General features: G+C 41.4%; 1 protein-coding gene and 1 long non-coding RNA gene across 9 annotated transcripts in view; one reads left to right on the top strand and one right to left on the bottom strand.

The window, feature by feature from the left end:
- ANK3 (ankyrin 3) overlaps positions 1 to 15,515 on the top strand; it is a 375,167-nt gene that overhangs the window by 321,088 nt on the left and 38,564 nt on the right. For 5 of the 7 annotated variants that reach the window (XM_027530609.1, XM_027530610.1, XM_027530612.1 and 2 more), the window contains 3 exons: positions 8,944 to 9,018; positions 13,133 to 13,264; positions 14,163 to 14,306. In XM_027530609.1, the coding sequence (XP_027386410.1) occupies positions 8,944 to 9,018; positions 13,133 to 13,264; positions 14,163 to 14,306 (351 nt within the window). Of the gene's footprint in view, positions 1 to 535; positions 8,321 to 8,943; positions 9,019 to 13,132; positions 13,265 to 14,162; positions 14,307 to 15,515 lie in introns of all 7 variants that reach the window. The other 2 variants (XM_027530607.1, XM_027530608.1) reach the window with 1 other exon arrangement.
- Positions 8,153 to 15,515, bottom strand: part of LOC113885340 — a 146,797-nt gene continuing 139,434 nt past the window's right edge. Inside the window, exon 6 of one of the 2 annotated variants that reach the window (XR_003509181.1) lies at positions 8,153 to 8,236. This is a non-coding gene — a long non-coding RNA (uncharacterized LOC113885340). Of the gene's footprint in view, positions 8,237 to 15,335; positions 15,421 to 15,515 lie in introns of those variants that run through there. The other variant, XR_003509180.1, reaches the window with a different exon arrangement.

Below are 15,515 nucleotides of genomic sequence, written 5' to 3'. Positions count from 1 at the left end.
TGCACATTGATATGGCTCTGAGTAGGTGGCATCTGTATCGCTGAGAGGTTCAAGGAGATGGAACATTAGAAATTACTGAAATGAGAGTTATATGGTTGTGCAGAACAAATATGTACCTATACAGGCAAAACAGAAAGGCTACTGATATTTCAAAACCAGCACATAAGAAAGTCAATAGGAAGTAAGCGAACAGTTTTCCATTGTGGTTATTTTTCTCATCATTAATTCTTTCCTCATGTTTTTTATTTTTCATCGTTGGCCTCTTGGTTGCAGTGTGCTTTTTCTGTCTTTCATTTCACATTGCTCTGTGTTTTATTTAGTTTTATTTTTAACCTTGGATTAGTTGCGTCTATAGAATTTTTTTTTCCCTCTTAATTGTTCCTTTTGCCTCTTCCATTCTGAATCATGCAAACAATTGTACTTGCTTTTGTAATATTTCAAAGTTTACTGACCAATTTTTTTCTCTGGTCTCTCTGTTTCTCAACCATTTTTGTTGATTTTTGTGTTTGATTTCATTTTAAAATTTAAGAAACAGTTGAACGGAGTGCAGGAGCAACAAGATCCCTCCCCACCACTTACTCATACAAGCCATTCTTTTCTACAAGACCCTACCAGTCCTGGACCACAGCTCCGATGACAGTGCCCGGGCCGGCCAAGTCAGGCTTCACTTCCTTGTCAAGTTCTTCCTCTAATACGCCATCAGCTTCCCCATTAAAATCAATATGGTCTGTTTCGACTCCTTCGCCAATCAAATCCACATTAGGCGCATCAACTACATCTTCGGTTAAATCCATTAGTGACGTGGCATCTCCGATTAGATCCTTTCGGACAATTTCTTCACCAATAAAAACAGTGGTGTCACAGTCTCCATACAATATCCAGGTTTCCTCTGGCACCCTGGTTAGAGCTCCCACAGTCACAGAGGCCTCACCTTTAAAGGGGCTGGCATCCACTTCTACATTTTCCTCTCGAACCTCCCCAGTGACTACCGCAGGATCTCTTTTGGAGAGGTCGTCAATTACTATGACACCCCCTGCTTCCCCCAAATCAAACATTAATATGTATTCTTCGAGTCTGCCATTTAAGTCAATTATCACATCAGCAGCACCGCTAATATCTTCACCTTTAAAGTCAGTGGTGTCTCCAGCTAAAGCAACAGCTGATGTCATTTCATCAGCTAAAGTTACCATGGCCTCTTCTCTTTCATCACCTGTGAAACAGATGCCCGGACATGCAGAGGTAGCATTAGTCAATGGATCTATTTCCCCTCTGAAATATCCATCATCTTCAACGTTAATTAATGGATGCAAAGCCACTGCCACATTACAGGAAAAAATTGCTACAGCCACAAACTCTGTGAGCTCTGTGGTTACCGCGGCCACTGATGCAGTTGAGAAAGTGTTCCCTTCCACTACAGCAATGCCATTTTCCCCACTCAGGTCTTATGTTTCTCCAGCACCATCAGCTTTTCAGTCTCTAAGAACTCCTTCTGCAAGTGCACTCTATACATCCCTTGGGTCATCAATATCTGCAACTACCTCATCTGTAACTTCATCAATAATAACAGTGCCAGTATACTCTGTAGTCAATGTTTTGCCAGAACCAGCATTAAAGAAACTTCCAGACTCTAATTCACTTACAAAATCAGCAGCAGCCTTGCTGTCGCCCATTAAAACATTGACTACGGAGACACGTCCTCAGCCCCATTTCAATCGAACTTCATCTCCAGTTAAATCATCTTTGTTCCTTGCACCATCTGCCCTTAAGCTATCTACACCATCTTCTCTATCTTCCAGTCAGGAGATATTAAAAGATGTGGCTGAAATGAAGGAGGACCTAATGCGGATGACTGCAATACTCCAAACAGATGTGCCTGAGGAGAAGCCATTCCAACCTGAACTCCCCAAAGAAGGGAGAATCGATGATGAAGAACCTTTCAAAATTGTCGAGAAAGTCAAGGAAGACTTAGTGAAAGTTAGTGAAATCCTTAAAAAGGATGTCTGTGTAGATAAAGGACCACTCAAATCACCAAAGAGTGACAAAGGACACTCTCCTGAAGACGACTGGATAGAATTTAGTTCAGAAGAAATAAGAGAGGCAAGACAACAAGCTGGTGTGAGCCATTCTCCATCTCTGCCAGAGAGAGTGCAAGTCAAGGCAAAGGCCGCCTCTGAGAAGGATTACAACCTGACCAAAGTTATCGATTACCTAACAAATGATATCGGGAGTAGTTCCCTGACAAACTTAAAGTACAAGTTTGAGGATGCCAAGAAGGATGGTGAAGAGAGACAGAAACGAATTTTAAAACCAGCAATTGCCCTGCAGGAACACAAACTCAAAATGCCTCCAGCCTCCATGAGGCCTTCCACCTCTGAGAAAGAGTTATGTAAGATGGCCGATTCCTTTTTTGGAACAGATACTATTTTGGAGTCTCCAGATGATTTTTCTCAACATGACCAAGATAAAAGTCCCTTGTCTGACAGTGGCTTTGAAACAAGAAGTGAAAAAACACCTTCGGCCCCACAAAGCGCTGAAAGCACTGGTCCCAAACCACTCTTCCACGAAGTCCCCATCCCTCCAGTCATTACAGAAACAAGAACTGAAGTGGTTCATGTTATCAGGAGCTATGAGCCCTCAGCTGGAGATGCTCCCCCGTCCCAACCAGAGGAGCCCGTGTCACCCAAACCGTCACCTACTTTTATGGAACTGGAACCAAAGCCCACCACGTCTAGCATTAAAGAAAAAGTCAAAGCGTTTCAGATGAAAGCCGGTAGTGAAGATGATGACCACAATCGCGTTCTGGGCAAAGGCATGCGTGTTAAGGAAGAGACTCACATCACCACAACCACCAGAATGGTTTATCATTCTCCACCAGGCGGTGAAGGTACCTCTGAGAGAATTGAAGAAACCATGTCAGTCCACGACATCATGAAAGCCTTTCAGTCCGGTCGGGACCCTTCCAAAGAACTGGCAGGTCTGTTTGAACATAAATCGGCAGTATCTCCAGACGGTCACAAGTCTGCTGCTGAAACCTCAGCCCAGCACACAGAGAAGGACAACCAAATGAAACCCAAACTGGAGCGTATAATAGAAGTCCACATCGAAAAAGGTAACCAGGCTGAGCCCACTGAAGTCATTATTAGAGAAACCAAAAAGCATCCAGAAAAGGAAATGTATGTATATCAGAAAGACTTATCCCGGGGAGATATTAACCTAAAAGATTTTCTGCCAGAAAAACACGATGCTTTTCCTTGTTCAGAGGAACAGGGTCAGCAAGAAGAAGAAGAACTCACTGCTGAAGAGTCATTGCCTTCTTATCTGGAGTCTTCCAGAGTAAACACTCCTGTGTCCCAAGAAGAAGATAGTCGCCCTAGTTCTGCTCAACTCATATCTGATGACTCTTATAAAACACTGAAGCTTTTGAGTCAACACTCGATAGAATACCATGACGATGAGTTGTCAGAACTAAGAGGGGAGTCTTACAGGTTTGCTGAGAAAATGCTTCTGTCAGAAAAGCTAGATGTGTCTCATTCTGATACTGAGGAATCGGTTACAGACCATGCAGGACCCCCTAGCTCAGAGTCTGATAAGCGGGCCAGAGAAAAAGTAGTCACTGCCCCCCAAAAAGAAATTCTCTCCAAAATCTATAAAGATGTGTCTGAAAATGGTGTAGGTAAAGTGTCTAAAGATGAGCATTTTGATAAAGTGACAGTGTTGCACTATTCTGGCGATGTTAGTAGTCCAAAACATGCCATGTGGATGCGCTTTACTGAGGACAGATTAGATAGAGGTAGAGAGAAGTTGATATACGAAGACAGGGTGGACAGGACCGTGAAGGAAGCGGAAGAGAAACTGACTGAAGTGTCACAGTTTTTTCGTGACAAAACTGAAAAGCTCAATGATGAACTGCAGTCCCCAGAGAAAAAGCAACGCCCTAGAAATGGCAAAGAATACTCATCCCAAAGCTCTACCAGTAGCAGCCCTGAGAAGGCACTGCTGACGGAACTGCTGGCCTCCGGTGATGAGTGGGTCAAGGTGAGGCAACATGGCCGCGAGGGACACGGCATCCCCAGAGCCGATGAGAGGAACGCAGCCCATCTGCCCGGCAGCCCAGAGAGGGCTCCTCCCCAGCAGACCAAGGACAGCAAGTCCACAGAGGAAGCCAAAGGAAGTAGTTCTCAGAGCAAAGAACCAGAAGGGCCCCAATCTGGGTTTCAGCTCAAGCAATCTAAACTCAGTTCCATTAGATTAAAATTTGAACAGGGCGCACAGGCCAAAAGTAAGGACGTTTCTCAAGAAGACAGAAAGCCAGATGGCCAATCCAGAATCCCAGTTAAAAAAATCCAGGAAAGCAAGCTACCTGTCTACCAGGCGTTTGCTCGAGAAAAACAGCAGAAGGCCACAGACCCCTCAGATGAAAGTGTCTCTGTGCAAAAAGATCCTACAGTACTAAAAGCTAAAGATGAGCATGCCGAGAGCAATGAGATGGTTGTAAATGATTTTGGTTCTGATGATGTGAAAAAACAGAGGACTGAAATGTCAAGTAAAGCGATGCCTGACTATTTTTCTGAGCAACAGGCTAAAGACTTGTCTTGTCATGTAACTGCAGACTTAGCAACAAAGGGACCATGGGACAAAAAGGTCTTTAGAACGTGGGAAAGTTCTGGAGCTGCTAATAATAAGTCACAGAAAGAGAAACTTTCACATGTACTTGTTCATGATGTAAGAGAAAATCATGTTGGTCACCCTGAGAGTGAAATTGTTGACCACAGGGATGAGTTTTTGTCTGTGACTGAGAGAGAACACAAATTGTTAACTAATGGCTCTCTCTCAGAAATTAAGGAAATGACTGTAAAATCTCCCTCCAAAAAAGTCTTATATAGGGAATATGTTGTTAAAGATGGGGAGCATCCAGGTGGCTCTCTTGACCAGCCTTCCAGGAGAAGTGAGAGCTCGGCGGTGTCGCACATCCCGGTCAGGGTTGCAGAGGAAAGGAGGACACCAGCTCCAGATATTCCCGATGGTTTTTGTGAGCCGTCGACATTTCCAAAACATGAACTGTCGCCAAAATTATCCCAGTCAAGTATGACTAAAGAGACAGTTGAGACACAGCACTTTAATTCTATAGAAGAAGAAAAAGTAACCTATTCAGAAATCAGCAAAGTTTCAAAACACCAGAGTTATGTAGGCTTATGCCCGCCTCTCGATGAAACAGAGCTCTCCCCGACCAAGTCTCCAGATTCTCTAGAGTTTAGCCCAGGAAAGGAATCGCCCTCTAGTGATGTATTCGACCACAGTCCCATTGATGGATTGGAGAAAGTTGTACCACTAGCCCAGACGGAGGGAGGGAAAGAAATAAAAACTTTACCTGTTTATGTCAGCTTTGTGCAGGTGGGAAAGCAGTATGAGAAGGAGATACAACAAGGAGGTGTAAAAAAAATCATAAGTCAGGAATGTAAGACAGTGCAAGAGGCCAGGGGGACCTTTTACACATGTAGACAGCAGAAGCAGCCTCCCTCTCCTCAAGGCAGCCCAGAAGACGACACTCTAGAGCAAGTTTCCTTTCTAGACAGCTCCGGGAAGAGCCCTTTAACCCCAGAGACTCCCAGTTCAGAGGAAGTGAGTTACGAATTTACTTCTAAGACACCAGACTCGCTTATAGCTTATATACCAGGCAAACCCAGCCCAATTCCCGAGGTTTCGGAGGAATCTGAGGAGGAGGAACAGGCCAAATCGGCCTCCTTAAAGCAGCCTGCAGGGGAGCAGATGGCTGCAGTCGAGCATGAAATGCCTAACAACGTGAGCAAGGACTCTAACCAGAGACCCAAAACTAACAGAGTTGCCTACATTGAATTTCCCCCTCCTCCACCGCTGGATGCAGACCAGATGGAGTCGGATAAGAAACATCCTTATCTTCCTGAAAGGGAGGTTGACATGATTGAAGTCAGTCTGCAAGACGAGCATGACAAGTACCAGCTGGCCGAACCGGTCATCAGGGTGCAGCCACCCTCCCCAGTTCCTCCTGGGGCGGACGTCAGTGACTCCAGTGATGACGAATCCCTTTATCAGCCAGCGCCAGTCAAAAAATACACCTTCAAGTTAAAGGAGGTCGACGATGAACAAAAAGAAGTGACCAAATCCAAAGCCTCTGCTGAAAAGGCTTCCACCCAGAAAGAATTAGAAATGAATGGACCTGGAAAAGATACTGAATTCGGCCTTGGCCTTGATTCACCTCAGAATGAAGCTACCCAGAACGGGAACAATGACCAGTCCATCACGGAGTGTTCCATTGCCACCACAGCAGAGTTCTCTCATGATACGGATGCCACAGAGATCGACTCTCTGGATGGCTATGACCTGCAAGACGAAGATGATGGCTTGACTGAGAGTGATTCTAAGCTCCCCAGTCAGACCCTGGAGCTGAAGAAAGATATCTGGAACACGGAGGGCATTCTGAAGCCAGCTGATCGCTCCTTTAGCCAAAGCAAACTCGAAGTTATCGAGGAGGAGGAGGGAAGGTTGGGACCAGATGAAGATAAGCCACCTCCTAAAAGTTCTCCATCTGAAAAGACTCCTGATAAGACTGATCAGAAGTCAGGGGCCCAGTTTTTCACACTAGAAGGCAGACACCCTGACAGATCAGTGTTTCCTGATACTTACTTCAGTTACAAAGTAGATGAAGAATTTGCCACTCCTTTTAAAACGGTAGCTACCAAAGGTCTAGATTTTGACCCCTGGTCTAATAACCGAGGAGATGATGACGTGTATGACGGTAAATCCCGGGAAGACGAAAATAAGCCATTTGGTCTGGCTGTGGAAGACCGCTCTCCAGCAACCACCCCCGATACAACACCAGCCCGCACGCCAACTGATGAAAGTACCCCAACTAGTGAGCCTAACCCCTTCCCATTTCACGAAGGAAAAATGTTTGAGATGACTCGCAGTGGTGCAATTGACATGAGCAAGAGGGATTTTGTTGAAGAGAGGCTCCAATTTTTCCAGATTGGTGAGCATACTTCTGAAGGGAAGTCAGGGGACCCGGGGGAAGGGGATAAAAGCACGATCACTGCCACCCCACAGCCACAGGCAGGGGACACCACTGTAGAAACCAATCTAGAGGGAAATGTAGAGGCACCTCCAGTGGAACCCAACCCCAGCGTCCCGACCAGCGGAGAGTGTCAGGAAGGCACGTCCGCTAGTGGCTCACAGGAGAAAGCAGGAGCAGCCACTAACTCCTCTAAACTTGACCCCAAGTTGCGCACGCCTATAAAAATGGGAATTTCTGCATCCACCATGACCTTGAAGAAAGAAGGCCCTGGAGAAGTGACAGATAAGACAGAAGCTGTGATGACCAGTGGTCAGGGATTAGAGAATGAACCTGTAACGGTGGTTTCAAATACAGCCAATAGCCACATGGGCGTTAGGCCCCAAGAAAAACATGATTTTCAAAAAGATAACTTTAATAACAACAACAATTTGGATTCTTCCACTATACAGACAGATAACATTACAAGTCATGTAGTTCTGACAGAACATTCTGCACCCACTCGTACCACAGAGAAAGCTAATCCAGTGAAAAGCTCATCAGAAAAAAAGACAGGGCTACTTCAAGGACATTGTGTGAGAGAGAAACAGAAAGTTCTTGGAGAGCAGCAAAAGACAAAGGAACCAATAGGGATTAGGCGAAAATCCAAACTTCCCATAAAGGCCACTTCACCAAAAGATCTCTTCCCACCACCAGATCATATGCCAAACATTCATGTGAGTAAAACGAAGCAGGTTAGTCAGTCTGAGAAAACCAAAGGCCTTACTACTTCTTCATGTGTAGATGCGAAGTCCAGAATTCCAGTGAAAAACACACACAGGGATAACTCAGGTTCAGTTAGAAAACCATGTGCCACACAAAAGCAAGGGCAGCCAGAGAAAGGCAAGGCCAAGCAGCTTCCATCCAAGTTGCCAGTAAAGGTAAGATCCACCTGCATCACCACCACCACCACCACCACCAGCACCAGCACCACAGTTAAAGTCAGGAAAAGTCAGCTTAAGGAAGTATGTAAACACTCCATTGAATATTTTAAGGGAATTAGTGGTGAGACCTTAAAGCTTGTGGACCGCCTCTCTGAAGAAGACAAAAAGATGCAGTCCGAGTTGTCCGATGAGGAAGACAGTACCTCAAGAAACACGTCGTTGTCCGAGACTTCCCGGGGTGGCCCGCCTTCGGTTACAACGAGGTCTGCTAGAGATAAGAAAACAGAGGCAGCACCTTTAAAATCAAAGAGTGAAAAGGCCGGCAGTGAGAAAAGGAGCAGTAGAAGGACTGGTGAGAATGAAGGCAGTCAGGTCTCTCGAGCACTCTTTGCTCACATCCTGGAGAACGAGCATAGTTTGTAAACACTTTCCAACCTGTAGACCCTAGTGCATGAGCTGTTGTGATTGCCTGTGGAGTGACTTAACTGTAGTTTCTCATTCCGTCATCGTCATCTGTGTGTGCTGTCTATACACTCTTCTCTCCTTCCTTTTAACCCAGCAACACTAGAGGCAGCTAGGGAAGCATGCTGAAGATATCGGTGTCATTCAAGATGAGCAACTTTTTTTTCAGTGTGCTAGTGCATATGATTCTGTCACAGTAAAAGCACAGATGTTGAAATGCCATCGTGGTGTTTTCACCCCCACGACACTTCTGTAGCTACTGTCGAGTAGCTAGCTCGTCAGCATGTTGAATTTCATTACATCGAGCATCCATGTAGTCTGACATTTGGCCTGATGTAGGTGAAAACCAAGTGAGTCATGTAAAAGAGGAGTGTTCATGTAGGTGACTAGGACACATTTCAGTGTACAGTGTTAGCGTCAGTCTCTCTGTAAAATCTGAGTACTGCTGAAAGCAATTTTCCAGTGTCGTGTCTTTCTTGATGATTGTTTTAATTAAGAAATTGTAAATCGTAGGTCCACAGAGTCCATGTGAACGGACAGATATCAGGATGGCAATAGTAGCCGATCACCTGGGACTCAGTTGGACAGGTAAGTGTGTATACACCCGAATGAAATTTCTTAATTTTTTCTTTTTCACAAATAGTTTATTTTTTTTTAAAGGAATAAAAAACATTTTTAATCACTCCTAATTCTATCTACTCAGAGTTAATTACAGATAATACCTTGTATACTATGTTTTTTTCAAAGCTTTTCTATGCATATGCACTATAGAATAGAAAATTTAAATTTATTTTACCTTAAATTTGAGCACTTTCTTCACAATGCCATTTCTGGTAATATAGGATAACCTTTTTACCTAATGGAAGATTTATTGGGGGGCATAAAGGAAAATATACCTAAAGGCTATGGTTTTTAAATAATACAAAATGTTGAAGCATGGTTTATGCCCTTAGAGTAGCTCTCTTAGGCAATAGTTCAACTAATCCATGCCTAGGTTTCACAAAGTTTTAATTATTCATGAGTCATTGTCACAATTCTTGTGATATACACACATTATTTATAATACACACATTTTATTTACCTGAAACTTTTAAGGAGACTCAGTTTTATGCTCAAAGATGTATTTAAAAGGAAATCTTATGTCACTTTTTTTCCCCAAAAAAATGCTTCCTTTTGTTTTTAGTAATTTGATTTGTTTTGGGACCTTCTGGGTCGTCACTGTCGTGCGGGTTTTTTGCCAGCTGTGGCAAGCGGGGGCTGCTCTCAGGCTGCAGTGGCTTCTCTTGCCGCAGAGCACCAGCTCGAGAGCGCGTGGGCTTCAGCAGTTGCGGCTCCCGGGCTCTGGAGCACACGCTCAGCAGTGTGGCACACAAACTGAGCTGCTCCAAGGCACATGGGATCTTCCTGGATTAGGGATTCAACCTGCGTCTCCCCCATTGGCAGGTGAATTCTTGACCACTGAGCCACCAGGGAAGCCCATTATATCACTGTGATAATAGAAAGCAAGGATCATTGTCAATAACTATATAAACAACAAAACAAAGGATGACAGTTAAATTTTGAATTAAATTTTTAAGAAAAAGGATACAGATTATTCAATTTACAAAAATAGTTGGATTCTGTGAAATGAATGAAACCTTTTATAATTGGTGTGTAGAAAAGGAATATTTGGCTTGATTCCACTTCACTTAAGATGAAGATAAGGCTGTGTGTCAACTGGACAGTACTGCTTTGTATTCTGATATTAACTGGGCCCCTCAAATCCTACTTCACATGAATCAGAGAAATTTTAAATTTTATAGATGGTATGTATTTTTTTTAATGCACAGCCAAACAACATAAAAGTTAAACATGCTACTGCTGCTAAGTCACTTCAGTCGTGTCCGACTCTCTGTGACCCCATAGACGGCAGCCCACCAGGCTCCCCCGTCCCTGGGATTCTCCAGGCAAGAACACTGGAGTGGGTTGCCATTTCCTTCTCCAATACATGAAAGTGAAAAGTGAAAGTGAAGTCGCTCAGTCATGTCTGACCCTCAGCGACCCCATGGACTGCAGTCTACCAGGCTCCTCCATCCATGGGATTTTCCAGGCAAGAGTACTGGAGTGGGGTGCCATTGCCTTCTCCCAAAAGTTAAACATAAATAAATGTTAATTACTGTCATATTTAAAGTCATCTTGCATACTATCAGGGACAGACATTCTCAAGGAAGTAGTTATCTATGCTGTCAAAAGGGAGGTTATGAAACTAGATTGTGGCACAAAAGGTCACCTACAATTATTTTTTTCCAATGCCCTGAGTCTCGTGCCACCCACCCTCTCCATTAAAAGGATGCCTCTCCTGCCAAGCCCTGCCCTAAGGCACACTGCTACTGACCTAATCTAGTGGAGCTCTGGAAAAAACAGGGGATCTGAGTAATCCTTTGCAGACTATTAAGAATTAATAGCAATTCATCATGTATAAATATGTATGAACATAATATTTATATTTTCCGGGTGGCTCAAACAATAAAGAATCCTCCTGCAATGCAGGAAATGCAGGTTCGATCCCTGTGTTGGGAAGATCCCCTGGAAGAGCGCACGGCAACCCATTCCAGTTTTCTCGCCTGGAGAACCCCAAGGACAGAGAGAGTCTGGTGGCTACAGTCCATGGACTCACAAGAGTTGGACTATAGTCCATGGGGTAACAAAGAGTCAGACATGAAGTGACTAAGCATGCATGCATATTTTAACACTGGACATTATAATCTGAAAATGTCCTGGAGCTAATGTTGGTTTTGTAGTATTACTTGCCCATAACTATTAGCTTATTTTCTTTAAGCAAAACTAGTCCTTAGTTTTTCAGAGTAAACGTTTGGAGATGTGACATGAAAATAGAGAAGAAACATAAAGTCATAAATTTTGTAAATTCTCAGTGACAATGTCTTTGCTCTTCACTGAGTCTCTAGACAAAGGATATGGTTTGGTCATGAGGACAATAAGGATTACTGTCCTTAAGACACAAAGAGATAAGGAACTTTAAAAAAGTTAACTTTTCTAATTTGAATTACCATATATACAATGAAGGTTATTAGGAAAATTAGCATTTAGAAGGACAAAATTTAAATCCATCCCTCAGAACTCCTGTTAACAAGGAACAATGTACTTTGATTTTTTTTATAAATAATTTTGAAAATGTTCTATACACAATTAATTTTCTTTTTATTTCTTTCTGATCTTGGTTTAATGGATAAGTAACATCCAGTACACATACTTTACAATGGTGTTTTGCTGTCAGTACTAGTGAATCATGAAATAAATTCAGGTTTTGCTTTTTGTTGGTAAAAGGAAGAGAAAATGTGTATCCCATATATTAAGGCTAAGTTCTGCTCTAATAAGATGTAGTTTCATTTCTAGAAGCACCCTACAGGCTGAAGGCTATAATCAGTTTGCCAGCCACTGCATTAATTAACTCTTCTTTTGTTCAACACACACTCTGTTTTCAGTTTTTGAGTAGGACAAGCCTACAGTGGACATTCATGTATGTAAATAACTGTCTACAACCCTGTGTACTGTCACCGTAGATTTCTAGAAGTTAAATCAGTTGGCCAAAGGATATAGACTTTTTTGAGCCTCTGAATACATTTTGCCAAACTGCTGGAAAGGTTCTTAAGCAGGATAGAATCTCAGCCAATTCTTTTTCCATGGATTTTCCCATTTCTTACTTTTTATAATCACTTAAGGCTAATACACATCTGACAGATTTTTTTAATTGTACAAAAAATATACACTGAAAGGTAAGTCTCCCTATCATCTTTGACTCCCAAATTTCACTCCCCCAAGGCAGCTATTCATATCATGTGTATCCTTCCAGGGATAACTATCTGCATGTACAAGATTGAGTGTATGGCTGTATACACTTAGTTGGACAGAAAGCTTCTCTCCCTTTTATTTCTTACACAAATGGCTGCATATCATAGACAGTGATCTGGCTTTGAGTCATTTCACCTCCCAAGCGGCACTGATGAAACTTGAAGGCATATAGAATAGAGTATTATGTGAGGAAAAGATCTATTTCATGAATATTGCCTAGAGAAAAACCCTCCTGGCTTCTCTTATGGCATGTTTATGAACTGTAGATCCCTAACTGTCTTATGGGCTTCTCAGGTGGTGCTAAAGAACCCACTTGCCAATATAGGAGACGGAAGGGAAGCGGGTTCGATCCTTGGGTCAGGAAGATTCCCTGGAGGAGGGTACAGCAACCCACTCCAATATTCTTGCCTGGAGAATCCCATGGACAGAGGAGTCTGGTGGGTCATAGTCCATGGGGTCATAAAGAGTTGCACAGGACTGAAGCGTCTTAGCACACCTATCTTATATGAAGTTTGCTTCAAATTGCAGATAATAATTTGGCTAAATTAAAAGAATCTATCAACATCCTCTTTGAACAGATTAAGAATCTTTATAAAATGATCTCCAAAGGAAATCTGATTATAACCAGGGAATTACCTCAAGAGAGAGAAGTCACAGCCTGTGTATTATCACTACTTTGCTGTGAAATCAAGTGTATAAAGATTAATGCCCAAGGCTGTACTTGGGTTTTACTATAGAATTCTTTTCCCTTTTTTTTTTTTTTTTTTTTGGTGACATTTAAGCATTACTTTTATAAAATATATGTGATAAAAGTATAACATGAAATCTTAGTAACTCTTTTTCTTTTCTACAGAACTGGCAAGGGAACTGAATTTTTCAGTGGATGAAATCAATCAAATACGTGTGGAAAATCCAAATTCTTTAATTTCTCAAAGCTTCATGTTATTAAAAAAATGGGTAACCAGAGACGGAAAAAATGCTACAAGTATGCTGAAACTATATTGCTTTAACTTTCAAAACTGCATATGTCTAATATTTCAGATAACCCTATTGTTAAGAAAACCACAGTGATCGTAAAATAATCACAAGTCTTTTGAAGTTATACTTGTTTACTTTCATGCTAACCTTCTAAACTTCTGTCTTTAGGGAGCTTTTTATGAAGCAAGCAGTAGGGGATTTTTACATTTTGTCTGTAGTTCTGTGACCATCAAAAATGAAAATATAATTCTAGCTGTTCAGTTATGAGGTGGTGGTGGGAAAGACTGACGTTACTGCTATGGCCAGAAATGGATGTGCAGGAAAATAGAAGGATAGGACCAAATAATTTCATCCAGCCTGCTCTGTGATGGCAGAGAACTCTCCAGTGTTCTGGGGTTTGGGGTGGTTTAGTTTTGCTGAGGTGAGGGAAAGAGAGTGGTGTATATTGTGACAAATACCAACCCACAACAATGTGCAGTTACTGTGAGCTTGCCTGAGTCAGCCTGACCTTAGTAAGGCATTAAAATGGTAAGCATCAAGTACAGAGGTGACCAATTCTGACAGTCTAATGGGAGGAAAGTGTTTAAAGTTTTATAAGTTCCCCTTATAACTAAAAGAATCTAGCTCTCTTGAGGCCCATTTGCTCTGCACCTTACCAAGATGGAATGAATGTGGTTGCCATCACACACAGCTTCATAAAATGCTTCTTAAAACCCTAACATCTTTCCCTAGAACTACGAGCTTTCTGAGTCCTCTGAATAGTGAATATTGCATAGCTGGAGTAAGGAGGATCTAAAATGTCAGGAGGGTCAAGAAAGCCATGCCTTCATATGAATATTGTGAGGATGTAAAAGAAAATAATGTAATCGGGTTTTCAACCTTTTTTTTTTTTCATCCTTTTTCAGCTGATGCCTTAACTTCGGTCTTGACAAAAATTAATCGAATAGATATAGTGACTCTGCTAGAAGGACCAATATTTGATTATGGAAATATTTCAGGCACCAGAAGTTTTGCAGATGAGAACAATGTTTTCCATGACCCCGTGGATGGTAACTGAATTTAGTGTTCATATTTACTTAATCATTTGGTAAAATTTGAAAGTGCAGTAGGACAAAGTAGTCATGTAAAACCAACTAAATTGTGATTTGCTTGACTTAATTTCTCATTTTCACAGCTTATTCTCTGCCACAGTCTGCAAACAAACACTGTTAGAACAAACTTGATAAATGTCTGTTATATAAAATACAAATAATGAGGTATAAAGGCCTAAGTTAACTGAAAGAGTTGGTATCTCAAGTATATGACCAAATGGAAGAGAATTTAATATCTAGAGAACATGCTGATTTGTCACTTTTTACATTAACCTAAAACACAAGAAGACTCTTCTATTCCTATATGGGTAAAATCAAATAGTGAGTTATTATACAAATTGTTAAATAAAATGCTTAATTACTGTTTTGAGAACCAATTATTTAAGCATGTGCTTAAAGAGGCTAATATATCACTCAAAAAGCTGTTTTAGTTATTTAGCATTATTTTAACTTCATAGGATGCCATTTTTTGTTTGGCAAAACCTTATCTGTTGTGTATAATAAGGTAGCATAATTCCTAATTCAATGAGCATAGATGTCGCCAATAACATAATAATTCCTCTTTTACATTAGCTTAATTTATATAATAATATTGTCATTTCCTTCACTTTGTAAGTTGAGGCTTTTTTTTCATCAAAGTATTAAGAAAAGTATTATAAATATGTTTTTCAAAATGCTCATCTACCTTCATAAATGGAAATTTATTCCTATAATGAATTTTGAGTAAAAAATGATTATGTGGAGGCAAGAAGAGGAGCTAGAGATATTTTTCTATTATTTCAATTTTTGAAAAATATGGTGATTATTTTCCCATTTTTAAACAGAAAAGTTAGCCAATAATCAGTAACTTACAAATCTGCACATATGACAAAAGATCTCAAAATTCTTAGAAAGTTTCTGCTTACTAAAGTCAGTAAAAAAATTTAAAGTGTACCTTGTTATCCCCGTAACATAAACATGAGGGTAATAATGTCAAAAGTGGTTTAAGTTTATAAATACTACAGAACCTGGAGAAAAGCTCTCTTCAAGGCTTTGTCTTATAGATGAGACCGTGTATTGGTGCCCAGACTCCCTGCACACAAGATAAAGATAGACCAGTGTTATATCAAAGGTTGAATTATTGCCAAACCACAATTTATAGAAGATTTTAATATCCTTTATTGGGAA

The sequence above is a fragment of the Bos indicus x Bos taurus genome, chromosome 28, assembly GCF_003369695.1.
Source record: "Bos indicus x Bos taurus breed Angus x Brahman F1 hybrid chromosome 28, Bos_hybrid_MaternalHap_v2.0, whole genome shotgun sequence".
NCBI classification, from domain to species: Eukaryota; Metazoa; Chordata; class Mammalia; order Artiodactyla; family Bovidae; genus Bos; species Bos indicus x Bos taurus.
This window is presented reverse-complemented; position numbering and strand designations above follow the sequence as displayed.